The 25,253-nt window shown below is 52.5% G+C and overlaps 11 protein-coding genes across 11 annotated transcripts; 6 read left to right on the forward strand and 5 right to left on the reverse strand.

Annotated features, from left to right (window-relative positions):
- Positions 1-550: 550 nt before the first annotated feature.
- Positions 551-2,592, reverse strand: BU25DRAFT_417105 (uncharacterized protein; the record flags this gene model as incomplete). Its single annotated transcript, XM_033699925.1, has 2 exons — positions 551-700; positions 862-2,592. 2 exons carry the CDS (start codon positions 2,590-2,592, stop codon positions 551-553), a joined length of 1,881 nt encoding a protein of 626 aa, XP_033568174.1.
- Positions 2,593-3,483: 891 nt separating this feature from the next.
- On the forward strand, positions 3,484-4,854 carry BU25DRAFT_427376 (uncharacterized protein; the record flags this gene model as incomplete). The annotated part of the gene is made up of 2 exons (XM_033699978.1): positions 3,484-3,499; positions 3,590-4,854. 2 exons carry the CDS (start codon positions 3,484-3,486, stop codon positions 4,852-4,854), a joined length of 1,281 nt encoding a protein of 426 aa, XP_033568175.1.
- Positions 4,855-5,287: 433 nt separating this feature from the next.
- BU25DRAFT_453688 (uncharacterized protein) lies at positions 5,288-7,139 on the forward strand (the record flags this gene model as incomplete). Its single annotated transcript, XM_033700107.1, has 2 exons — positions 5,288-6,385; positions 6,435-7,139. 2 exons carry the CDS (start codon positions 5,288-5,290, stop codon positions 7,137-7,139), a joined length of 1,803 nt encoding a protein of 600 aa, XP_033568176.1.
- A 543-nt stretch (positions 7,140-7,682) lies between these two features.
- BU25DRAFT_486964 (uncharacterized protein) lies at positions 7,683-9,408 on the forward strand (the record flags this gene model as incomplete). Its single annotated transcript, XM_033700197.1, has 2 exons — positions 7,683-8,079; positions 8,678-9,408. The coding sequence occupies 2 exons, from the start codon at positions 7,683-7,685 to the stop codon at positions 9,406-9,408; spliced, it is 1,128 nt and encodes a 375-aa protein (XP_033568177.1).
- Positions 9,409-9,703: 295 nt separating this feature from the next.
- BU25DRAFT_486965 (uncharacterized protein) lies at positions 9,704-12,291 on the reverse strand (the record flags this gene model as incomplete). Its single annotated transcript, XM_033700198.1, has 3 exons — positions 9,704-10,969; positions 11,041-11,239; positions 11,299-12,291. 3 exons carry the CDS (start codon positions 12,289-12,291, stop codon positions 9,753-9,755), a joined length of 2,409 nt encoding a protein of 802 aa, XP_033568178.1. The 3' UTR covers positions 9,704-9,752.
- An 895-nt stretch (positions 12,292-13,186) lies between these two features.
- BU25DRAFT_405823 (uncharacterized protein) lies at positions 13,187-14,053 on the reverse strand. The gene is made up of 2 exons (XM_033699872.1): positions 13,946-14,053; positions 13,187-13,758 (listed from the first exon to the last, which is right to left on the reverse strand). The coding sequence occupies exons 1-2, from the start codon at positions 13,956-13,958 to the stop codon at positions 13,361-13,363; spliced, it is 411 nt and encodes a 136-aa protein (XP_033568179.1). The 5' UTR covers positions 13,959-14,053; the 3' UTR covers positions 13,187-13,360.
- Positions 14,054-14,214: 161 nt separating this feature from the next.
- BU25DRAFT_405824 (cytochrome P450) lies at positions 14,215-16,244 on the forward strand. Its single transcript, XM_033699873.1, has 2 exons — positions 14,215-14,608; positions 14,830-16,244. The coding sequence occupies exons 1-2, from the start codon at positions 14,370-14,372 to the stop codon at positions 16,202-16,204; spliced, it is 1,614 nt and encodes a 537-aa protein (XP_033568180.1). The 5' UTR covers positions 14,215-14,369; the 3' UTR covers positions 16,205-16,244.
- Positions 16,245-17,316: 1,072 nt separating this feature from the next.
- BU25DRAFT_486968 (uncharacterized protein) lies at positions 17,317-18,857 on the reverse strand (the record flags this gene model as incomplete). The annotated part of the gene is made up of 4 exons (XM_033700199.1): positions 17,317-18,040; positions 18,097-18,464; positions 18,517-18,621; positions 18,672-18,857. 4 exons carry the CDS (start codon positions 18,855-18,857, stop codon positions 17,317-17,319), a joined length of 1,383 nt encoding a protein of 460 aa, XP_033568181.1.
- A 1,450-nt stretch (positions 18,858-20,307) lies between these two features.
- BU25DRAFT_486969 (uncharacterized protein) lies at positions 20,308-20,913 on the forward strand (the record flags this gene model as incomplete). The annotated part of the gene is made up of 2 exons (XM_033700200.1): positions 20,308-20,670; positions 20,722-20,913. The coding sequence occupies exons 1-2, from the start codon at positions 20,314-20,316 to the stop codon at positions 20,911-20,913; spliced, it is 549 nt and encodes a 182-aa protein (XP_033568182.1). The 5' UTR covers positions 20,308-20,313.
- A 366-nt stretch (positions 20,914-21,279) lies between these two features.
- On the forward strand, positions 21,280-22,398 carry BU25DRAFT_453696 (uncharacterized protein; the record flags this gene model as incomplete). Its single annotated transcript, XM_033700108.1, has 1 exon — positions 21,280-22,398. One exon carries the CDS (start codon positions 21,280-21,282, stop codon positions 22,396-22,398), a length of 1,119 nt encoding a protein of 372 aa, XP_033568183.1.
- Positions 22,399-22,575: 177 nt separating this feature from the next.
- Positions 22,576-23,283, reverse strand: BU25DRAFT_453697 (uncharacterized protein; the record flags this gene model as incomplete). Its single annotated transcript, XM_033700109.1, has 1 exon — positions 22,576-23,283. One exon carries the CDS (start codon positions 23,281-23,283, stop codon positions 22,576-22,578), a length of 708 nt encoding a protein of 235 aa, XP_033568184.1.
- Between the last annotated feature and the right edge of the window lie 1,970 nt (positions 23,284-25,253).

A 25,253-nucleotide genomic window follows, 5' to 3' on the forward strand; every position in this document is an offset into this window, starting at 1 on the left:
ATGGCTGTGGCTCGCCAGTTGTTAATGTGGTTTCGTGGCGCACTTCGGTAGGAATTGAACCTCACATCAGCTCACTTGAAGATTCACCAACACACCACCATGAAATCAAATCATGCCAAACTTCTTCAGGTCACTGTTCGTATTGGCGGGCAACGCGTGGCACACGTTTTGAAAACAATTGGGACCAAAGCACAATGGATCGTTTTGACATTTCTACAAGCGAACAGAACAACAGCAACATCCTCAAGCTCAGCCAAGCGAGGGTATGGTATAGGTACAGTACGAAGCGAAGCGAAAGTCCAAAGTCGCCAAAGCGAGCACGGAATATGTACACGGAACCGCCAGGAACGCTTATATACCGCGTAACGTGTGTTGATATGCAATGCCCAAATGGGTGATATATGTTAACAGATGGCGAAGGCGTTCATTCATGAATGCGAGTATGACGGCCGTAAATGGATGCGAGCGAGTCGCGGCGCGGCGACTCTGCTCTCGTACCTGGCATAGTTGTGCAGAGGGGGTAGGTTATCGAGCTTGCGCCGTGGTGCGCTCAAACGAACTCTGGCCAGTAGTTGTATGGCGCGAGATTCGGGCCCGTCCACTTCTCGCCATACGGGTTCGTTCGTGACCTCGCGAAGAAGCCGTCTTGCGCGTGCTCGAGGATGGATATCCACGATGAGGGTTCGGGGTGCTTGAGCCACTATCTCTCCATTAGCTCGGGTTTCTGATTGGTTGGAGAGCGGCAGTAGCCGTTCACGTGCAAACCACGCGGTCGTCTAAACCAACGATGCAGGAACAATGCAGGGCTGCGGGGTCGGGGTGGCAAAACATCGGAAATGCACGAGGGAGGATGGGGCTTACCTGGTTGTGGATGTGGTATGTCCAGGCTCCACGGAAGAAATTCTCGAGCGTGCGGTTGTTGGGCGGGAACTTGTCCTCTTCGAACCTGTAGTCCGCGACAACACCAGCCTTGCGCAGCTCTGCCTCTTCGTCGAGAGTAGGCTGGAATGAGTCGGCGTGCTCGGCCTTCGCTGGGGTCGCAGCTGAGGATGCAGGGACGTGCTCTTCGTCTTCGCGGCCGCGTGTCTTCAGCTCCTTGCGTTGCGCCTTGTCGAGATCGATAGGTTCGAGCTGTGGGCCGTCGTAGCTCTCCCATTCGTCCCTAAGTGAACCCTCTCTGCCCTTGAACGCTGCGCCGTAGTCACGGAGACATGGGACGGTGCAGCGACCTTCGCGATCCCAGTTGAACTCGGTCCAGATGGGATCGAAGGCGCCGGTCTCCAGCATGAGAAACTCCTGGTCGCGTCCATCCTTCCAGGCCATGCGTCCCAGGACACGTGGGTGGAAGTTGACACCCATGCGGATACCGCCGTAGAGCAGGTAAGATGAGAGCGAAGAGTTGGCTGTGAGGGACATGATGGCGGTGTTGTAGTCGCCAGGATGTGGGTGGGCTGCCCATCGCTCGGCAAAGGCATGCTCCTTGGGCAAGAGGAGCGGTCGCATATCTCTGAGCATCAGTACATCCATGTCGAAGTATGCGCCGCCGTGGATGTGCAGGACGATGAATCGTACGGCATCTGAGACGGCCACTGGCAGGAATGTCATCTGTTTCGGGGTGAGAACGAGCCACTGCTGGCCGTTCTTGTCCTCGATGATATTCTCAGCCAAAGCTTTCTCTCCATCGGCGTTGGGGCGTCCGGGTGTGCTGTAGTAGCCGAAGCCGTTCTTGTCCTCCTCATCCTTGGGCAGAGGGATGCGCTTGGGGAAGTTCCAGGCCTTCAGTACGATGTCGCCGCGGTCGACCAGAGGCAAGAAGCGAGCGAAAAGAGCATCTTTCGTCATCATGTTCTTCACAGCGTTTGGGTTCTTGTCGCTGTCCAGCCAGAGCCAAAGGCGAGAGCACGCAAGGTTCTGGGTGTACAGGTAGCTCTTGAGAAAGACCTCGACCCGCCATGTCGCCGGGCCAGTCCAGTAGACGTGATATGGGATGATAGGTCCTGGGCAGGTTCCGATGCTCGATCCGTTCGCAGCAATTGCCTCCTTGACGGGCATATAGCTCTTCAGTGTGTTGTCGTGCCCATCTGCATCAACGTACTCGGCCTTACGAGGGTCCTGTGCACTGGCGCGAGCAGGCTCCTCTGGCAGCTTGTAGTAGCGGTGCTCGTCGTCGGCGAAGAATTTCAGGCAGTCGAAAACATTCCTCATCTTCTCCAAGCCATTGTATGTACCCCTGCACTCCTCCACCAGCATGTGCAGATCGGCCTCTGTGTCGACGTGGGGGCGGGGGCCCAAGTAGTCGTCCTTGACTTTGACAGCGGTAACGGGGCGGTTGAAGACATTGGCGTGCGGGTTGATGGTGACCGTCTTGGTGGTGCCGGCGAACTTGACCTCGACGCCTGACTTTGTGGTCTTGATCAGCTCCGTTGGCCCAGCTTTGTCCAGAAAGGCAGGAATGCCCAGCTTCCCCTTGGTAGCAACACTGGGGTCGCTCACCAAGTTGATCATACCATAGATGGCCCCATAGAGCAGCGCCGCCAGTGTGAGGTTCTTCAATAGGGTGAAGGCCGCCCGTACTTTCGATCCCTCGGCCATGGTGAACTGCTGCTCCGGGGTGAGCCCGTCGCTGCTGGTTCGAGAGTGCTACCGAACAGGCGCCAGTATTGCCGCAATGCGTGTGTGTTTGAGTGTGTGTCCGTGGGTGGGTCGTAGGAATCCTGCGAGAGCTGCGCGCCGTACGGGGGGGAAAGCCTTGGACGCTGTTGAGGGGGTTCGCAGGTGCCGCGCCGTTGGACAGTCGCAGTACGCTCGAGGCGAGATTTTGGATAAGCGCAGAGGGGAGGGTACCAGCGACTATGCGGCGGTCGAGGGCTGAGTCTCCGGGCGCATGCAGAGGAGTGAGCCCAAGGACTTGGTGTGCAGCTTTGCAAGGCGGTGCACCGTTCGCAGAGCGGAGCGACGATCAATCGAACCTTGGAATTAGGGGTCCACCACGAGTTTTCCAGGCCGCCAGCAACAGGAACAACAACAACAACAACAACAACAACAATGGGGAAGCAGGACGCACACGATAAGGAGAGACAAGGGGAGAGACAAGAGCACGAGAAGCGGCGCGGCGTAGAGTTGTACTTCTAGCCTGCGGAAGCTGAGCAGCTAACGTCGGGGTTCAGCAATCTCCTTGGAGATGGCCATTGCGCCGCCCCCCCTTGACAACCCTGTACCACTAAAACACCCTTCCAGACGCCTTCGAGGCCTTCCCTTCGTTCAGCGACCGTATATCGTATCGCAGTCTGTCTCTCCTTAGTCAGTCGATCTGTTTAATCATTCAAGTGCTCAGTCGCGCCTGTTGTCGTTCCGTCCGGTCGCTCTTACCTCCATCGTATTTGGGTACGACAGGCACGTCCCAGCAAGGGCAGGAGCCACTTCTACCTTCAACGTTCACAGCTGCTGTCCCACCATTTTCATCAGCTCTTCAGACGCGTCTTGATGCTTTCTCGCTCCAGTTTGTTCAGGGCGATCCGGTCTGGCACACCTTTCTCACATTCATCACGACGTGCTTGCGCTGGTGTACTCTTCCAACGCGCGTATTCAGTCGTTACAGCTCCCCCACGAGAGGAGCATTTCGATGTGCCATGTCGATCAAACGGTTCTATCAGACTTGACGTCTACCACGGTCTCGATGCATCATCTCCTATTCTCATCTATCTGCCCCCAGGGCCTGTAGTCCCTCAAAACTCTGGGGCGGAAGAAGGCGTCATCACCGCCTTACGTGCATCAAGCGCGGCGACTATCGTCCGCATCAACTACCGTGCATCCTCACAGCATCAGTTCCCAACACCATATCACGATGTACTCTACGGGTACGACTGGATCCAAGACAACTTGCTTCTTGATGGATCCCATCAGCCCTATGCCGCACGCCTCGGAATCTGTGGCGAGCTGATGGGAGGCTCCATCGCCACTATGCTAGCTTTGACAGAATGTCGAGTGGGTGAGAGCCGCATCACTGCCGCTGCCGTGAACAATCCAATTGTGGATTGGGTCTTTCCTGACGATCTGCCTCACGTCAGCCCATCAGACTTGCCAGAGCCATCCTCCACCGAGGAAACTGCGTTCCCTGCTGATGAGGACATGATGGCCTCATTCAAGGCACTCAAAGTGGGAGAGCTGCCGAAGGCCAAGGCAACGCGAAAGCGGAAGCCGAAAGCCATGCCTATGACTTCATGGCACGCTTGGGCAGAGAACTCTCTCATGCCTACTCTGCCTCTCTCTGCGATGCGCGATGTACTTTTTCGACGACAAGACGGCATGTTCGATCGGTTCGCCTCGCCAATCCACTTCTTCCGCTCACCGCATGCACAGCTCATTCTGCCGCAGTCTGTGGACCCAGCCCTTGAGCAGCCCGACTACGCCCTCGACGTTGAGACTCAGATGAGTCTGAGTCACTACAATTCTTTCAATGGCAAAGCCCCAGAGCTGCTGGGAACGCCTGAGTTGACGAGGTGTCGATCGTATGCACGTGTCTACCCGCAAGCAGGCACTGGGAAGATCAGTTTGCCAGCCTGGAACATCACCACCGGTGCACAAAGTCCGCTTCACGATCAAGCAGCGGAACTGTCGAAGGTGCTCAGACGGAGCATTGCTCGCCACACTATGAAGTCACAGACTGGTCGCATACGAGCGCACGACCCCGCCGAGAAGCAGTATTACGAGGGGTATGCAGAGGAAAGAGTGCTCTTCGATTCGTACACTGACACAGGGCTATGGACGCAACAACTGCGCAATGCCAAAGAGTCAACACACATCGACCGTGTTGGAAGCTGGATGAAGCAATGTCTATCTCCAGAATCTTCATAAAGTGGTCACAATGCCAGAAAATCGAAGCACAATCTGAGATCTTTCATGTTGCAACATCGAAGCTCATCATGCTGCAACGGCAGAGTCTTTTTACTGAGTTGGCTGCGCCGCGAGCTTAGATTACTGACGCCTGAGCATCGTGTGAGCGAACTGCACTAGCAGCAACATCTGGGTCAGTACTTGTCGAGCTGATTTGCTATCGTCTGCTGGCATCGGCACTCTTCTCGCACGACGATGTTTGTCATCTGTGCTAGCTGTACGCGAGATATCACTAGAAGATTACCTTTGTCACTGGTTTCTTTGAGAGGATGAGCAACACGCTTGCTACCTGCGCTCACAAGATGCTCATAAACGGATTGGAGCTACTGCAACATTCGTGCCCTACTAGCAACATTAACTCTCAAAGTCTGGAGTATCGTTGTACATCTTTTCAATGGCCAGGAAGCCGCGAAGCAAAAAGGAAACTCCACCCAAGGATTCGCAGGACAGCGAATGCAACTCTGCTCCTATGGATAATTCATCATCTCCTCCACTCTCTTCCCCTCCAACGTCAGCTGTGCTTTCGGATCAAGCAGACCAACTAAGGATCGAACAGCTTGAATGCACCCGAGCAGACTGGGATTTCGAAACGATGATCAACGACGCGGGGGACGAGAACAATAGAACGAGACTTAGACTGCACTTTGACAATGACGCCGCTTTCACCACGCAGACTATCAAAGCCTTTGGGACGCTAGCAAAGCTCATTCCCGGAAAGGAAGAGCGGGACAAGCAACTAGTAAAACTACGTAGCGCCTTGTGCAATCGACTAAAGGGCCACAGACCCAAAGCTTTGGGAGGCTTCAGAGCTCCACCTTTTGGCGATGATGATGCGAGAAAGGACAAGTCTGTCAGGGATGAGGTGAAAAAACTGATCACAGACCTGGATCCGAAGTTCGAGGATGGCGAGGATGAAGAAGATGGGAAAGAAGCGGAAACCGTAAACAGTGGGAAGGCGCGGCCTGACGAGACAACTACGACTGCAAACAAAGGAGAGCCTTCCAAGGGTAACACATCAAGGCAACAGTCTACTGTGAGTGAAGGTGCACAGGCTGGCAAAGGTCAAAAACCACGACAAGGCAGTCAATCCGCAGTCGATGACGAGTATAGCCACGAGGGGCGTCTGGCGCTAGAACAGGCAATCTTGGACAATTGGCGTGAACACAGAGGGTCAATTCCCGATCACCTCCCCGATGATGCTTATCCTTCTGGAATTCATGTAACCGATTGGCCTTTCGACCTTCTCGAAGCGCTTGTGAGTCTGTCGAATGTCACTCGTGGACGGGACATGGAAGATATACGTGCAAAGCTGGACGATGCATTTCCACCTACTAAACAATATTCGCATGGAAGATCTCTTGACTTCATCAAGGCTGCACGGGACTATTATGATAAAGGAAAGAATAAGGAGTCGCAGACAGATCAACACGAAGGGAGGCCTGCAAACAATGCCAGCGAAACGGCCGATGATGTCAGCCATTCAGGTGGACAAGTGAGTACTGTAGACTGATTGTGTCATGCTATTGCTAACTGACTCGCAGCAAGAGATATTACCTCCGCCTACTACCAAGCTAACAAGGAAGCCAAGGACCACAACTGCAACCAAAGCTGCAAGACCGAATCCTGGTAGCCAAGCAGGTCAAGACGCGCAAGTTGAGGGGACAGCAACCGCCCAACCATCGACACAGCCTGTAGCACCACAGCCAGCAGGCAAAAGGTCAAATAACGAGGTAGCAGATACTGAGCCACCTCCAAAGAAGACAAAGCGTGCAGCGACCGGAGAAGACCTGCCCACAGCTCCTGTACATGCAGATCCAAGCCAGGTCCTCAGTCTGTCTCCAGCTGACGAAAGTGAGACTATCACAAACCAGCCCCGTGCAACTGGTCCACGAATCCGTAACGCCACCACCCTTCTCGTGCCATCCCATCTTTCCGACGCGGACAAGCAAGCCTACTGCCGCGCAGTCCTAGTCAGCCAAATAGCAAGCAGCGAGCGCATCGAAGGGGAGGGGCGGGTCAAGATTGCCAAAGAGGCGAGGACGATTGGGTACGCGAGTGCTAGGATTAGTGAGTTCGGAAGTCTGGAGACCGCTGTGGCTGAGGCGGAGATCGAGGTCGAGAGGAGGAAGAGGGAAACTATTATGCTTGCTGGGAAGATTATGGAGATTGCTGGTGTGGTGGGTGACGGTGTCAACAAGGAAGAGTGGCTGGTGGATGAGGAGGGTGTGAGGAGGCTTGATGCATAAAGTGAGTAGGGAGCAGACTTGGCCATCAGCGTATGGAAGGTAGGTCCATTGATGATAGGGTGCATGGTATTGCTCGACCACATTATGGCTTTGCCAGCAGTAATACAACCAGGTACTGCCCTCACATGATACACTCCTTTCGAACCGACCGTTTTTGCACGTTGTTGCTAGGGGCACCCTCGGCTTCACACCTCGTTTAAGGTAGTCGCTTTCGGTACGCTTCCCCAAATACCTGACTTCCCCCCGCACTCATCTTCTTTCGCCCTTTTCCTATCCATGCACGACTTGTCCGCGATCGCACGTGCGACTTCACCACAAAATATTCACTGAAAATCTTTCCACTTGTGCAAGGCCATTGTACTTGATGTTTGTCTCCTTTCAACAGTCCTTGGATGTTATTAACCCCTGATGTACGGCAAACACAGTGATTGCTGTCTCTCGCTGTGAGCACTGATAAGCAGCCGCCGGATGGACAGATATGAAGTGCCGCGGTAACTCGCTTCCAAAATCCTTACTGATTACTCCAGCACTGGTCACGCAAAAATGGCCAAGTTGTCTCGTGGCAAGGAGAACGCACCCGCTCCCAATCCGAAAGACATGACTCCACCAGGACGCACTGCGATACAGGCCATCAAAGCAAGCTGGGACATTGACAAAATTACCGACATCTTCAGGTCCTGCAGTAAAGAAGTCAGGACGAAGCTGCAGCAGCTCCCTGAGCCCAACGACGATTTCTTCGAAAACGATACACTCGACGTGTTACAACAATTGACAGACATGACCAAGGATAAGAAAGATGCTGTGCAGAAAAGACTGAAGAAAGGATGGTGGGCAAGAACAAATCTGGTGCGGATGCTCACAACACACCTTCATCATGGCCAAGGACTGTTGGTTATCAAGAAGAGCGACTTCTTCCACCTGTTCTGGAAGGCGTGGATGAGTACGTTTACTCAGGGGCTGATACTCAGTGTTACAACCAAGGGACTCGGAACGCCACGACAAGGCTCATAACCAGATACGATACCGAGAAGACTGCAGCAACAAGGGGTAACGCAGCTTACGAGGGCTCGTGCGAAGAACAAGGCCCTCCAACAACACCGTACTTTAGTATGTTGATTGCTTGCACAAATCACACGTGATTTGATCAATCTTGGCAAGATCAGGATGATCAGCGATCAGACGGATCAGTGATCAGTGCGATCACTGCTCAGCGTGATCAGTACCGCTGATGTCTTCGGACATACACACACTTGCTAAGAGTATATAGCAAGTAGGAACACTGCCCTTATGGCATTGTGTTCAACCTAGTCAATCAAGTTTGTTTTTGGATCTCAACCGACCTTCAAGCTAGACAGCCTACTCTGTACTACTTATTGTCACCCCTGCCTTTGAGACAGACAGATTGTATCTGTACTCCTCATTGCAACCAACCTCTATCGGAATCCTGTTACTGTATTCATCCCCGAGAACCAATAGAATAGTGCTTACGAGCTTTGCTTAAAGTACGACTTCAACACTCAGGTCCTTTGAGGCAACAGGTATAGCACCCCTCCAACCCAACGTCATCCTCCAGCAATTTGCTAGGCCCACCCCTGAGGGTTCCGATAGCAAAAATAGCTCTTCTTCGGTCTACAGCGTCAAGGATTGGCTCAAAACAGAGACTCTGTTGCGTAAAGTCGCCAAGGACAAAGGCAGTAGGGAGCTGAAGAAGATCAGGCGCTCACTCCACCACATCTCAGTTCAAAACTCAGGCCTCCACCACGAGATTGTAGGCCTCAAAGAGGTCCTCAAGGCTCAGAAGAAGCACAAGAAGAAGAGCAAGCCTCTTGAGCTTCAGCATCACAAGGACTACCACGGTGGAGACGAGTTTTACTCTCCTAGTAGAGTAGAGAAAGCACGCTCACGTGAGAGGGCAAAACAACAAGAGCAGAAGGCAGAGGAGCTCAAAAAAGCAGAGATGGCTGAACTGAGGCACTTCAATAAGCTGTACAAGGAGAAGGTTGTGCAGGAGAGGCGTGAGCAGAAGTTGAGAGAGAAGGAAGCGCGTGACCGACTGAAGGCTGAGAAGGCCAAGGAAGTCGCCAAACGCAAGGCCAAAAGAGAGCATCAACGGAATGAGCGCAACACCAAAAAAAACCTATACAATTATTCCAAAGAGGCAAGCGCATGGTCTCAGAGGTTGCAGCACCCGGAAAGAAGCAGAATCGTGGTAGTGCAGCTGCCCGTAGTCGTGCTGCTGCCGCGCCTCGCTCCCCATCCCCTCTGGTAACATATAACAGCCGCGGCCGCCCAATCAGAGCGCCACAAAAGTTTAAGTGACAAACTTGTTCATATAGGTCTATAGACTACTCCACCATAATTTCTCATAATAATAACCATTGTGTGTGGCTCTACAGCCTCATTTTGTATGAGCGTCAAGGTGGTGATCGCGGTCGGCACACGAATCCGGTCGGCACGCGCAGACACGGTAGCTGAGATACCGTCTGGTTCGTAGGTCAGGATCAACTGTATGCCACTCCGAGTGTCAATTCGAAGTAAACAATCAAAACGTAAATAATATTGTTCACATCTTCCCAGGGAGAGAGCTCTGGTCTGCATCTCTACTGGTAACAGCTAGGCCACATTCTCCATCAGCCCAGCGCCTACAGTCCTCCCCCTCTCCCTAACAACCACCCTCATACCCTCCTCAATCGGCAATTCGCGCTCCAACTGCACCACCACCCTTGCCACCTCCCCCGGCTTAACAATTCTCGGCTTCTTCTTCGTGACCTCACCCGTGAACTTATTCAACTTGGCGCTCAACGTCCTGATACTTCCTGGGCTGTTCAGCGTACTCCTGAACACCTCGACCGGCATGGGTAGCACGTGTTCGAAAGCGAGGAGTTTGGAGGTGAACGCTTTGACGAGCTTGACGGGTGCTTTGGGCGAGCACACGATATCGCCCTGGCGCAGATGCACGGGGTCGATGTCTGTGAGGTGGAGTGTCGGGATCTGGCCTGCGACGGCCCAGTCAACAGGTGCGTCTTGGACTTCGATGGATTTGATAGTCGCTGTCTCATTGGCTGGAAGCGCGAGGATCACGTCGCCAACTTGCAGTGTGCCGGCGTCGATGCGGCCGGATATGCTGAGAGGAGAGCGCAGGTCGCCGCGGAAGACGTCTGCGACGGAGAGGCGGAGGGGCTTCTCGAACTGGCGTTGGGGGAGCTCGATGCGTTCAAGGGCTTCTAGTAGGGTTTCGCCGGTGTACCAGTCTGCTGCAGGGTTGGAGGTTTTGGTAACGACGTTTTCGCCTGTGAGACCTGCGAGGGGAATGAATGTGATGCGTTTCTCGGCGAAGCTGGCTTCAGTCAAGAAAGCAGTCATCTTCTTTGTTATCTCGTCGAATCGTGCTTTTGACCATGCTACGGTGTCCATTTTGTTGACAGCGACGATGATGTGCTGCATTCCCATACTTCGTGCGATCAGAATGTGCTCTTTCGTCTGACCTTTCAAGCCTGCTTCAAAGCTGTTCGTGCTTGAGTCGATCACCAATACGGGGAAGTCGGCCTGCGAAGAACCGGAGATCATGTTTGGGATGAAGTCTTTGTGTCCGGGAGCGTCCAAGATGGTGAAGCGGGACTTGTCAGTCTCGAAGTAGTTTGTCGCAATGTCAACAGTGACGCCTCGACTGCGCTCTTCGCTCGTCTCGTCCATGACCCATGCCAAAGCGAAGGAGGACTTCCCTATTGTTTCAGCCTCTTTGCGTAGCTTGTCGATCGATCTCTGGTCAATGACTTTCAAGTCATATAGTAAACGGCCCATGAGCGTACTCTTGCCGTGATCGACGTGCCCTGTCATTGTTAGCACATACTGAAAATAGGAATTATGATGCAATAGGAGAAGCATATCGTAGAGTACTTACCTACGACTACAAAATTGGCCATCCGCTTCATGCCACTTTTTTGTAGTTCGCCCAAGACATTCAGGTTCTTGCTCTTGACTTTGGGTTCGTCGACTGCCAATTTCTCGACAGAATCGGCAAGTTTGTCCCCGTTCGCAGCGACCGCTGGTTTCTTCTTCGGTGTGGTTCCTGTATGCCTTAGAAAAGCCCGCTGCAAGTGCTTCCACGAGATCAACATCGTCCCGTGCCCGCGCCTTTGTTTGCCTGCGCCGCTCGTACGATGTCGTCAGGGCTCGGTCCCTCAAATGGCTTTATGTCCTGGTAATCCTTGTAGTGACTATATGGCGCTGGAAACTCTTGTTGGACGTTGATAGTCTGCGCGGAGCGCGAGGTGCCGCAGAGAGTGGATGCAAACATGGAGGCTGTAGCTCGTTGCGCTGGGTATTCGACCTCGATTGCTGGCTTCGGTGCTTCAGGCTCAGGCGCAGCTTCTTCGACGGGAGCTTCTGGCTTTGGAGACGGTGAGCGCCTCCGAGCCGTGTACTTGGAAATGCGCGAGGGGCGGTCGGCTTCACCAGCCGGTGCGCCGTTTTTTTGGCTCTTGACTGTGAGCTTGTCAAGCATAGCGACTGCTGCATCCATCTCGCCGTTGGCATTCGACGCAGCCTGTGCCTCTTCTCTCTCCTTTCTGCGCTTTGCTGCAAGTGCTGCCAATTTGGAAGAGCCACCAAGAAGTCCGCCTCTGAAGTGCGGCTCGTCGATCGTAATCACACCCAGTCTGTGAGCTGGGACCTTGCCCCAGGGAACATCGGCAAAGAAGTCTTGTGCGCTCGACGGCATCGTTACGGGCGGCAGCAGTAGACTCGACGCAACGGGGTAGGTTGACTGCGTGTAGCTATACTGTTCATAAGGGTGCTTACCGGCAGGGACGGGCGCCTTCTCGACGGCTGCGCTTGCAGCCTGATCAAAGCGTGATGTAGCCTTCTCCTTCTTTGGTTGTGCTTCTTGTTTTGGTGCTGGTGCTGCAAACTTATTCTTCAGATAGCTCACGCTCTTCCCAACATCGTAGTAGTAGTGCCATAGCGCCTCCTGTATTTGCGCGTCGCTGATATTGGATCCTGCACTCCCCAAAGCTTCTCGCGTACTGATGGTGCTTATCCGCATCTGCTCCTTGTCATCTGCCGACATGACCTCTGCCTCCTCTTCCTCGTAGTAGTCGTCATCATCATACAGGTCGTCATCGTCGTAGCCAACGTTCCGTGTGCGCTGCATGTTGGAGTCGTGTGCGTCGTGAGGAGATTGCTGCAGGAGAGTGTGGCGATAGGTGTGTGTAGCGCGGCAGGCACTTGGAGCGGCATATGAAACCTGGAGTATTTCAAGGGGAAAGTGGGAGTGAGGATCAATCAAGGGTCTCGCTTTCGAACAAATGTTGGACGAGGGGCAATCATTGACGTGGTTCGCGGGTGCACTTGCCCCGCGCTAATGACATCAATGGTCGAACGACTTTTGGAACGCGTTTAATGCTAGAGGCGCGTTCATCTTCATGCTATTCGATAGTCACTGTCATTGTGAACAGATATGTGATAGGGAGAACCATACTATCATCTTAAATTTGCTACTCTAACGCCGGATCGCTTCTGCCTGAACCAACTGCTCAACTCGCTCGCTGACACGTAATTGGGGTATAGTATTAGGGAATGAAAAACACAAGAATATTGCCAGCCATACACCCGGCCTTCACGCAAGGCCGCTGGTTGGCCAGGGTGTTGAGATACCGTCCTCTCGCAGACTTAGTGTGGCATCAGAGCGAGCCTATTTCTGCTCAGACACGGTAGCCGTGGGTGCGGGAGCAGAGGCAGCAGGCGCCGCAGCAGTCGCAGGGGCAGCAGTGGGCTCTGGCTTTTGCTCAGTGCTAAAGTCAGGCTCATCCAAAGGGCCGCTAGTGGCGGACATGCCAGGAGCTAGCTTGGTAGTGGGGATTGCGGGAAGGTCTGCTGAAGGCGCAGGAGCAGGAGCCTGGGGAGCGTGAGCAGGCGCCTCGGTGGGCTTCGCCTCGGTCGCTGCGGGAGCATCAGTCGCGGGTGTCTGTGCAGAGACAGCAGTCGGTGGACTAGGTGCAACAGCGCCAGCGGGCTCAGGAGCTGAAAAAGGACATGCCGTTAGTCTATGGGTATCTTCGAAAAAACAAGGAAAGTCGCTGATGATGTCGACAGAAAAGGGAGACGAAGACGTGTCGACGCCAAGGGCCACGCGATGAGGCCGGTGCGGACGGTCAAAGACGAGCGCGTGGAGGTAGACAGCAGGCGAAACGACAGACAGACGGGCAGGAAAGGCCGGCTGCTCAGAGCAGACCGTCCCTGTCGCTATCGAGCGCAACCTTCTGTCGCCGCCTGGATCCGTTCCAATAGTCGTCATCACCGTGTTCGCCAATCTCGGGAGCAAAAAAAGATGTTGACCTACTCTGCGTGGCCTGCTTGACCTCAGCCAAAGCAGCAGCCTCGTCCTTGTTGGGCTCGCTTTGTGCTGGTGCAGTGCCAGTCGAGGCCGGAGCGGTCTCGCTCTTGACGGGCTCAGGAGCGGTAGCCGGGGCTGGTGCAGCGGGCGTCGTCTCGGTAGGCTTCGCGGTGCTTGCGGAGGGCTGTTCAGTGGTGGCGGTCGGCGCAAGCTCCTCTTTCTTGGTCTTCTTCTTGCTGAAGAGACCCTTGAAGGCCTTCTTCATCTGCTCCATCGCATCGGGTGCTGGTGTCATGTCAGATTGGTATGGTCCAAAGGCGTCGAAGTGTGCGGAAGAAATTCCACACTGTGGAAGCAGACATTCGCGACATGCGTGTTGTTTCCTGAGTGTAGACAAAGGCTGCCACTGTGAAAGCGCGTTGTACCATAACAACGGCTTCAAGATAACAAGCTTGGGCAGGCTACTACTTACGGACTCCAGGCATGATGGCGGTTTACTCAGTCGTGAGAGTTGTAAATAGGTGCGAAAGAGAAGTAGAAGGAGCTTGTTTAGCAAAGGAAGCACGTTGTGTCAGGGAGTTTTGTGCTATCGTGAAGGTGAGGGATGTCGAGGGAGCTCGTCGCAAGCTCGTGGTCTCGACCTCGTGCTACAGGGCCAATCACAATAACGCGCTAAAATAAGACCCACTCGAGCTTATTTCTCGCACGGCCGACATCGAAGTTGACAAACTCCACGCCCATGCCCTAGCAGGTGAGGCCTCCCGTCGCGGAGATAGCTACCGCTTGTCAACCGCGACGTCGAAAGGGGGACAAGACGGCAGCTTCGTTTGGTTCTGACGTTCAGCCTCTGCGTTGTACTGCATGCCCACGGTTTCACGAAGCCTTCCACAGCAGCGATGGACACCAACGGCTCGTTCACCTCATCTTTTCTTCGTCTGAATGTATTCGTTCAATTCTTTGTCGCTGTCACTGTAATATCCCTCTGTACGAGGGTGTTTTCGGGTCACTTGTTCACTGTGGCCAAAAACGGCCGACAACATGAAATTGCGCCGCCAACACTGCCACACTGGACCCCGGGACTTCGTCATGCTCTGCGCATGGCCTACAGCGCTAAAAGATTCCTTGCTCAGTCTCTGTAAGATTGCTCTTTCATTGTGAAACAGTGTCGTTCTTGTAGGCAAAAGACTCGAACTCGCACTTTCAAAAGCAGAGATTTTGTCTTCCATCCAACCATGTATCGACTCTGCTGCCGCCCACAAGGTCTGTACAAGTGCGGTGCTAGACAAGACTTCGACGCGAGAAGAGCGCTTTCCTGCATTCCTCATTGTCCATCACCAATGATGCTAATATTCCCAGGAACAAGTATGGTGACGGCACACCTTTCTTCATTGATGCTGCCGGTGAAAAGCTGCTCATTGTGCTCAATCCAGAACATGTGAGGAAGATCCTGCGTTCATCGAGCGAGCTGGATGCAAACCCATTTGTACACGAGAAGATCTTGGGCCAATTGATGGGAAGTCCCCAATCAGCCATTGACTACTACAAATCTCCAGAGAGCACCGTGGATCACGATCAAATGATGCAAGTCAGACAGCACACATCTGGCTCTGCGCTGTCTTCACTGGATGATAAACTCTTCGACACGCTGAAGCACAATATCACAAAATCATATGTTGAGGCAAGTGGCGATAAATGGACCGACATCCCAGATCTGTATGCATTCTTCGAAGACCAAGCCACGCGTGCCGTCGCAGAGACCTTACTCGGCTCCGCCATCGTCGACAGCTACCCCTCCTTCGCCGAAGACCTATGGACATTCATCGAAAGCACCGATACCCTCCTCCTAGGCCTGCCGCGGTTTATGGCATCAGAAGCCTACGGCGCACGAGACCGCCTACTATCGCACTTCAAAACCTGGGGCAGACAAGCTGACGAGTTGCGCAAACAAGACAAAGTCAATACCCAATGGGACCCCATCGCCGGCTCAACACTCATGCAAGAGCGCGAAAAATTGTACTCCTCTCTCCCCGGCCACGGTGAAGACGGCCGAGCAGCCCAGACCCTTGGCCTCCTCTACGCAGGAACAAGTCTCATGGTCCCCGTGACATTCTGGTTTTTCTACGAAACCCTGCGCAACCCATCACTCCGCACCCGCGTATACTCTGAACTCACTTCGCACCGCGACCTCACGACTTCAAAATACGACTTCGCACAGTTGAGCGCTACACCCTTCCTGCAATCTCTCTATGCAGAATCCGCCCGCAAATACAGCGCCAGCCTCGTCGCACGCCAAGTCATCTCCCCTGTTTTCGCTCTTGACGATCGTTACATCGTCAAGCAAGGCACTACAGTCCTGATCCCCAGTAAATTCGCCGGCCAGTACACTGCAGCATGGGCGTCCGTGCGCCCCGCACTCGTCTCCAAACCTTTAAGTGAATTCTGGGCCGAGCGATTCTTGGTCACCGGTACTGCAGGGAAGGAGCGCTTCAGCGACGCAGGGTTGGCAGGGAACTGGACGAGTTTCGGGGGTGGCGAGCATAAGTGTCCTGGAAGGTTCTTTGCAAGGGATATTGGGATTGTGGCGTTGGCGATTCTGTTTGGGGAGTTTGAGGTCGAGATGGTGGATCCGGAGGGTGCGAGGAAGTTGGATCCTGTGAGCAGGAGGGAGGCGTTTGGGACGATGAGGCCGGGTGGGAAGGTCGCTGCGCGGATACGCAGGAGACACGAGTGAGAAAGCCAGTGTACTTTGAGCTTATTGGATTGATCTAACACATTGACCTCTAGCGATGTTAAGATCGGGTGAAATGTAAGCACATATATTAAGTGGTCCACAGCTCATGCTAGCGAAGGTACTCATACGCCTTCTTCAACTCCTCCCAATAGCCCTCCTCATCACCACCCTCACCCTCCAGCTCCGGCAACCAATACGGATAGGAAGGATACCCTTCGGTGCTCACAGGCGGCAAAGTCCCAAATCGCGTCACCACCCCATCAACCTTCCACCACTTCCCCATTGCCCCGTTTCCCTTGCCACCGTTCATCCACCACTTGTGTCAATCATCCTACCGGTTTTTAGGTTCAACCGCCATTGCCAGGCTCAATACTTTTAAATCATGATCGCTGACAAGAAGTAGGAAGTGTTGCAGATCCCAGCCTGAGTAGCCCAGCCATGTGGTGTAGAGGAGAGGATGCGCATACCGCCGGGTTGCTCCGGTAGGGAGTTGAATTGAGGGAGCGTTTGGGGTGGGAGTCGGCGGATGTGTTGGTAGTAGGAAAATAGAATTTGATCGAATGGGACCTGCGAGGACGGTGGTACTGGAGCTAACTCAACATTATCCTCGTAGATGAGGATCGGAGTTTTCTCCGACGAATCAAAATCATAATCATCGTCGAAGTCGTCATCAGAGATCTCGCCTTCCTTCTTCTCCTCGATATCCTCCAACTATAGATAATCGAAGGCGCAGGAGGAGACGGGCCTGAGCAGGAGTCATCGTTTATGTCGACGTCTTTCATCGTTGTGCAGGCCAGCTGCTCGGTAAGACGGTTTACAATGCCTGCTGGGCTGGAGGGATCAACTTCTGTGCTGTCCATCGAGATGATGAGGTCATTGATATTAGTCATGGCTGAGTTGAGCTTACCTTTCTTTGTGGAAGGATTTTTTGCTGGGTTGGAAGCAGTGGTACACATGCTTTTACGTGCCGGAATCAGGTATTGCCACCTATGAGGAAGAAGTGCGAGCACACACTCGGTTGCATTATTGTTTCACTTAGCTGCCAAATGAACAGGGTGGATATGAAGCAGAGGTCTCGTTGAATGGTAACTGCGACTTCCGATCACTGGGTATCAAAATGCTCTCGGTGGGTTCTTCAGCATCTGAGGTGTCGGCAGCGGCGGCATAAATCCGTTCCACTCCCTCCCGATATCAAACATGTTCCTCTCCTCTGGCATAGAAATGACCTTTGACCTGTTGAACACATACTCTGAAGTCGGCCGTCGCTCAAGACTCGCTCTTCCCGACTCTACACCTTCATCGTCGTCCCAGTCAGGAGCTGGTAGACAGCCAAGATCGTTGACATGCCTGGGTGTGCCTAGAGGATCTAGGTCTAGCGATGACGAACTTCTGATCAAGCGGTTGAAAATGTTCTTGGGCGGCTCTGGTGTTGAGAGCGGTAGTGCAACATTCGAAGGGATACGAGGGAAGTTGTAGGAGTCGCAGCTGAGGGATGATTGCACAAGGCCGTGGGTTGCGAGTGGACGGCAGTATGGCGATACGACAGGCTCGAATGGGGTTTGCGAGTCGACGCTGGGCTGTGAAGTATGTGAAGCTAGCGATCCGAACTTCTTCCCGTTGCATCGAGATCCGTTCTCGTTCTGTGCGGAGTGCGTCGAGGCAGTGTCGCTCATGTCTTTGGAAACAAGAGGGTGCAAACCTGGTAGACATGCGCTGACGACAGATAGCGTTTGGGCAATCTGCATGCAGAGGGTAGTAGTCCAGCTGTCGATTATCGAAGACGAGGTTACAGAAGCGTTGAAGAAGTACAGCTGTGCGCTAACTGCTGCAATGATACTGGGAACGTCAGAGTCAGAGTCATACTGAACAGCGATGTCGGGAGGGGCAAAAACCTCAACCGTGACCAGAAAACAGTCGATACATATAAGCGGTTGCCAACCGGACTGCCTTGTGTCCAGACCGCAAGCGGCACCAATACCAGCAGAACTTCAGTGGCGATGTTTGTCGAAGCGAGATAGTTGCCAAAGGCTGCTATGTCGATGCATTCATTGGTCTTCAAAACATCCCAAGGCTTCGGCAAACGACACTGGAAGGCGGTAACGATGATTCCGCTGAGTGTCCACCCAGTAGTGAACAGTGCAAGCGTGTATGATGTGTACTCGAAAAGACGCCCAGTGAACAGCTTCTGCATAACAAGACTGATGGATATCTTGGCGCAGCCCAAGTTGGCGATAAAGAGGATGCTTGACACGTAGGCCGACTATCATCGTCAGTATTCAGTACCGAGAGAAATGCCGGGATTTAAAGTATACTTTTTGGAAAACAGTCTCGTCATTCGAAGACTTGTCCGAAACTTGCTGGCCAGTTGCGTCTTTCCATTGTATCGACACGGCTACTGCCTGACCGAAGCTGAAGACCTGGTCTTCGTTAGCACGAGTGTTCATCACACTGATTTGACTTCTTTCACAGCTGCCATTATCAGGAAAATATCGTCCTGTGCTAGTAGCCTTCGGTTCGTCCTCCTTGCGAGCTTCACTGCGAAGCGAGCGATTAATGTGGAGATAACGAGTGCGAGCAGTGCCCAGGAGATGATGTTGATAATGGTTCCTCGGCTTAGTGGAGAGGTCGCACCTCGTCGCTGAAGAGCGTTCATGGGTACTATCGATATGTCGATGAATGATGATGCGAGCATCATAGAGAAACAGCACAAGCACTGCGACCTAGGCGAAAGACTGAGGTGCTGTTGTGCATGCGTTTATCAACTGACCATGTATGCACATCTGCTTTGTTCGACTTCCGGATGTGGATTCATAGTGGTATCTATATTTGTCGCGTGTGTAAGGGCGGCCCTGATCTGCATAATGACACCAACTGACCATGTATTCACACTTGCTTTATTCTACTTCCGGATGTGGATTCATAGTGATGTCTATATTTGTCGCATGTGTAAGGGCGGCTTTGATCTGCATAATGGCAAATGGGGAGACCGACTATTTGTGGTCTTAGAGCCTCGCATGTGGGACAAAATCGAGTGCATTGTGGCGGGAGTTGCAGCAACAAGATCGAGTAGATGCGCGTTGGATGCCGGTCAAGACAACCGCATGCTCTGAAGTGTGTCGAGATGTTGTCGGTGAGCGAGAGGAGGCGCAGCCTCGGACAGCGAGGGCAGGTTGCCGGCGCTAGCGCCGAACTGAGACAACCCTTCCAACGCACCATCCTCACCCTACTTTCCATCATCGTGCCGACAATATCATCGACAACTGACAAGTCCTTCTGGAATGACTTTCAGATGTTACGTAGGGCTTAAGACCATGTGTCTGCCTTACCACGCGCCGCCATGCGTTTTTGGTTGGCCACGCATCCACACGTCCTTCAAGGTATCGCCCTTACCTCGTACCGTATGGGACTCAAGAGTAGCTCTAGGAAATACTGTGTAACTCTCAGACCCTATAGTCTTATAATCCCGGAGGACACACGAATAGCTTTCGAAGTGACAAGCCGAGACGAGTAGTAAAATGCCGCCTCGTCTCCTACACAGGCGAGGCTACGGCCAAGGAAGAAAGTATATTCCAGACATTTGTCGAAAGTATGACGCCTTTCCGAGCAGTCAAATTGATGCTCGTACCATCATAGAAAGGCTGGATTGTACGGTGTCGGAATACACGTGCTCGCACATTCGTACTGATGCCGAGGCCGATGCCTGTGAAAGCGGGGCCCCGCAACACCCCCTGTCGAGTACAACTGCATACAACTTAAGGTTTGCAAGGCTTTCGGACACCATACAGAAGTGGGTAAGTCTCTTGTAAGTACCGACCTACTCGAGAACTTTAGATTGAAGATCAGCATAAGTACTTGAAACTCCAGCTACAACCGGGGTATGATTGGTGCAGGCTTGCGATGGTGCCATGTGCCTTTCTTACGATCGCATCAGTCTCTGCTACAAACCATGCCTTTGAAGTGGCCTCGGAACTTTCGTATCGACAGCATGCCATGTGAATGTGTCTCTGGAGGATATATATTGTATTGATGTTTTCATCCGTAACCTGCCTGACTACACCGCCTGCATACCGTCCACCTGATCTGAACTGAATTTTCGACCAGCCTTGAAGATGAAATTCTCGTCAATCTTCCTGTCATTACTATCAGTGAGCTACTCAATACCTGTCGAGCCTCGTCAGGAGCAAAGTCTTGCACCTCAATTTCTCACCGCTATCAATGACCTGAACACCGCTGTTACCGGCATGACAACGGCCGTCAATAACTTCGATGGTTCCCTGCTTGGCCGATTGCCCCAGACTCTCGCCATCGTGAAAGCTGAAACAAAGCTCGATGTTACTATTTTGAAGGCGACCCGCATCGCACAGAAGAGCGCCAACTTTACGGCAGAGGAGAGCACAAACATCGTCAATACGCTGGCTAGTGGCATTGGTCCAATCCAAGCATCTCTCGATGCGCTGAAAGCGAAAGTATACATCAGTGAATATCCTTTTAAAACTGCAGCGTCTGATGAAGCGTAGTATCCGCAGTTCAGGAAAACACTTACTTCACCTATCGTGTTGCTGGATCTCAAGATCTTGAAGAAACACACCGACGATCTCATCGCTGCTCTGACTCTGAAGGTCACAGCAGACAATTCAGGTCTTCTGGGGTTAGGAAAGGGTGTTCTCGACCAGGCATTTGACTCTGCTATTGCTGTCTATAGCGCTTGAAAGTTTGTCCTGAATCAGTTTTGACTTTTATGAATGGCTCCTTCCGTGCTGGTCAACGCTTATTTACTTTAAGTATTCATCACATAGGGAAAGAATATCTCATCGCAACGCTCCTTACATAGCTTGACGGAACATGACACAATGTCAACAAAGCAAGTAACAGGTGCAAACTTTCGCATCCTTCCCTTCACTTCCATCCCATAATCAGTCCATGACGTAGTATCATTACAACGCAATTCACATTCACTCAACCAATTTTCACAAATGGGAGACCTACCTCCGCAAGGGCACTCGTCCAACAGTTCTCCTGCGCATTTTCAACCAAATCATCATCTCAACCGCAGCCATCCACCACCCTTCACGAGAATGTCACAACACAAGTACAACCCGCGCCAAATAATATTCGTCAAGAACGTACCGCAAGAGTCCACCATGCGCATCGCCTGCCTATACACACAATTCAAGCCGCTCGAAGTCAAGAACCTGTACCCCGATTCTAGGATAACGACGTTCATGGTTGCCTTGCCGAACGCAGGCGCCGCAGAAGAGGCTCTACGTCGTACGGATGGCATGAAACTCCACAATACGGTCATCACTGTGGAGCGATACAATGCGAAGCAATCGACAGTCGCTAGGCGTGACGCGCGTAGAAAGCGCAAAGATGGCTTCTGGGTCAACGGCAATCGATGCGATACCAATGAAGACTATGAAGGTGGATACGATGCAGATGAAGAGGTGCAGGTGCGGAAAGACATGCCGAAGAGCGCGAAGGATGTTGCATCACAAGTTCTTGACTCGCCAACTACTCCACCGCGCAAGGTCAGCACGACTGGTGGCATGAGTTGGGCCAATGTCGCCTCAGGTGTACCGGCTGAGCAACATTCACCTTCCCCGGCGCCGCCCGTCGCAGAGGATACTAAGCAACTGCATTCTTCCGAAACCGAACCCTTTCTAGCTTTCGACAACGATGCTCTCCCGGAAGGGTCAAAGAACTTGCCTCCTTCGTCAAATGGCAATGGCCCAAGCAACCTCGACACCGCGCATATCAAGCCTGCACCAGCTCCATTGAATGAATCGGCGCGTTGTCCTCCTCCATTGCGAGGCACGTTCACCAGCCCAGTCTCCGTACCCGCCAAACCCGCGCTCGTACCAGCACCTCCGGCGCCCGCAGGTCCTCTACAGATTACGCTCACGCCCTCGACCGCTTCACTGGGCCCTCACCCTCCTCTGCCACAGCCACCGTCTTCCAGCACGCCATCGCCTGATGACTTCTACACGGCGCTGCAAAACCGGACACCCACACAACCGCGAAGCAGCAAAAGCTCTAGAGTGGATAAAGACTCTAGTCAACAAACGCAAGTTCCGAACGTCACTCAGCAGCAGCGCGGGTTTTTAGCTTCGTCGACGGATACTACTGCATATATCCGGAATCGACACTGCGCAGATTGTGCGCTTTGTGAAATGCGGATGCAGGGACGAGAATAAGAGACACCATAGTAGCATTGTAGGGATTGGAAATGCATCTGGGGCTTGTTTGCTTGGCGAAGCAATAGATTGCCAACAAGAGAGATTGAGTTAAGCTTGAATACAGGTTCCATATCTTTCAATCCCGTCTTTGTCTGTCCGCCATCCTAGTCTGTATCGTTGCTCTTTCCAGTGTTTCTATTTGCCAGCAGTGTCATGTTGTAGGATGTTGCCGTTCGCTACGAGGATTGCGGGTCCGACGATCGAGTAGGGTTCGCGTGGTAGCAATTCCTTCGTGCGGAGCAGAAACTTAGTCAAGATTACGCCGGTTGTCATGAAGCCTAGCATGGCTTGTAGTGCGAACTTTGGAATTTTGTTTTGTACGATCCGGATACGCACCCCTGAGCCGGTCTGCGTCAGGACAGCTGGGATGGTTGGCTGTGGGTTGTCTCGACTTCGTATTGGTTTTGGAGATGATACTGATGATCTCACTGTTCGAGAGCTGAGCTTGGAAGCATAGTAAGAGGAGTAGTTGGAGGAAGTCGGGGTCTGTCCGTTGAATGTGATGTTTGGAGTGTCTTTGTTAATGTCGACTCGCATGTTGCTGGAGAAGGCTTGTGCGATGTATCGTCCGTACAGCTTCTTCACTGTCTTCTCGAATTTTGCCACATTCGAGGATCCCATGATGTCCTGCAAGTCGACGTTTTCTTCCTTCTCTGCGACATGTGCAAGTGCTTGCGTGAACCGGTCCACATCATCTGTGGAATTCCATGGACTTGACGAATGACCATTTGGATTTTTCAGCGATATCAACATGCTGTTCGGGACAAATTGCCAATCTATGCCGCCTCTCGTGACCTTGTTCTTGAACCATTTCACCGTACTTTCGTCTGGTCGCAGTGGCATGTCTGGACTGATGGACAGGCTGGGATAGTGCAGGGTGACGTCGGTCTCCACACTCTGCATACTCTGCTAGCAAAGGAGCGTCGTGACTTCGACTTCAGGGCGAAGATAAGCCCAGGTATCAGTTCTGTTTAGAGTTTCTAGGACGTATTAAGCCATCCAGGTGCGCGGATGGTGTCTGCCCGTGGTGTCGGCGTGGAAGTCGATAGTCCCCAGGGCGAAAGCTAAGCTGTTGGTGATTGGGATGGTGTCGATGGATGGTTCGATTCTGGATCCGGAGTCTCAGCTTTTGATGCTTCGACACATTGAATTGCGATTGTGTCCCCTCCTGCCCCATGTGTCAGGTATCTACGAGACCGTAAAGCTGGTATTTCGACTGTCGAGCTCTGATTGAGAAACCCGTCAGCCGACCTTGGATCCGACCTCAGAGCTTGTAGGATGATCAAAGTCAAACCCAAAATTTGTCTCCCTTTGGGCTGCCAGTGAGCGACGATGATTAGTCCCAAGTGCAGAATCGACAACATGGTGAATCCGGCGCTCCAAAAATCCGGTAGCTACTGGCTTGACATGTAGTCGCTTTCCAATGTAGGTTGAGTTTCCTTCAAAGGTTACGCCTCCGATCGGCGTGTCGGTCATGATGCTCTTGTGTAACAACTGGACGGTCGCTCCTGTAGAAAGCGACTCGGCACTTTGTTTGAGGATATCTGGATCCATCAAACTCCTCAGGGTAAAATTGACCTTTTCCCCACCATGCAAAGTCTTGAGGAACTGGAAAAAGATATTACGGGGTCTGCTTCGCTCTCGTAAGTGTAATCTGCCCCAACCATTCCAAGGATAAAGCCGGAGAATTCGTTGAAGACCCTGATGAAACCTCTGCCGAGGTCACCTGGGAGAAGGCCTGGCAAAGTGTTGTTGGTTGTATTGATGAGCTTCATTACAAAGTTTGCAGAATTATAATGATAAACTACACGATAGTCATCAAGAGAATACGTTGGCTTGCACAACATACTGGTCAGTCCATGGATCCATTTCCTAGGTGCTGGGGACGTGTTGTTCGGCAAGAATCGTATGTCGATCATGCTGATAACAAGCCTGCTATCTAGTGTTTTGTCGAGATTTTTTTGAAGGCCTGTGAGATCGCTTTGTTTGCGCTGTTTCTGTGCTGGCCCACACTCTCGGGCGTACTGTAGTCCAGGCCACTATTGCAAACGTGTTGTTGTTGTATGAGACTGCTGTATGCCTGAGTGGTGACGTTTGGATTCGTCATTGTCTTTCCTACTATCACATTAAGTAGGTCACAGTCTGGCATGCTGATGTTGGAGAGAAAGTATTGCGCACTTTAAGTCCACCAAGGCAACAGACTATATGTTGCGTTGGTGATGTTCAAAACTTCGTAGGCATAAGAAACAATCAAACCGTCCACGTAGGCCTCAGAGGTAGAGTTGTTTGGCAAAGGATCGATCGGCCTGAACAACGGGACGAGCGCATCTCCGGTTGTGCCTTGTGGGTATGTGAGGTTCTGGGTTTCAATGACTAGACTGAGAACTCCTGGGCCGGCATTGACGATACTTGAATCGAACGCGCTTCCATTGAAGCAATTGCGAGTGAAATGGACGCCATGCTGTATAATGAGCGTATACTCGAGCACGAAAAGACTGGTTGCAAAGACAATCATGAGGTGACAAATCAGGTTCCCTACGATGGTACTGGTGATAGCCCAGTGGCGATGTTTTATGGAACGCCAGGTGTTGCCAAATGTAGTGTGACAATTCTTTCGCCCCGCCGTCTCAAGTATCACAATTGGGGCTGCAATTGGGACCGGGGTTTGAGGAGTTGAGTACAACCAAAAGGGTTGAGGTTGTGGTTGTACGTATTGTTCCGGTGAGGCTGGGTGGCACATTGTGTGCGCCAGGCTCAGCTCGAATTAGTCGAGCATATAAGCGGCGCCGATTGCGGAACGTGGGATGTAAACA

Source organism: Macroventuria anomochaeta (assembly GCF_010093625.1).
Source record: "Macroventuria anomochaeta strain CBS 525.71 unplaced genomic scaffold BU25scaffold_1, whole genome shotgun sequence".
Lineage (NCBI taxonomy): Eukaryota > Fungi > Ascomycota > Dothideomycetes > Pleosporales > Didymellaceae > Macroventuria > Macroventuria anomochaeta.

What these genes read in the sequence shown, in the direction of transcription:
- BU25DRAFT_405824 (XM_033699873.1), top strand. Translation starts at nt 14,370, where the DNA reads ATGGACACCAACGGCTCGTTCACCTCATCTTTTCTTCGTCTGAATGTA. An exon ending in AGATTCCTTGCTCAGTCTCT is followed by an intron (nt 14,609 to 14,829) that starts GTAAGATTGCTC and finishes TAATATTCCCAG; the next exon opens with GAACAAGTATGGTGACGGCA.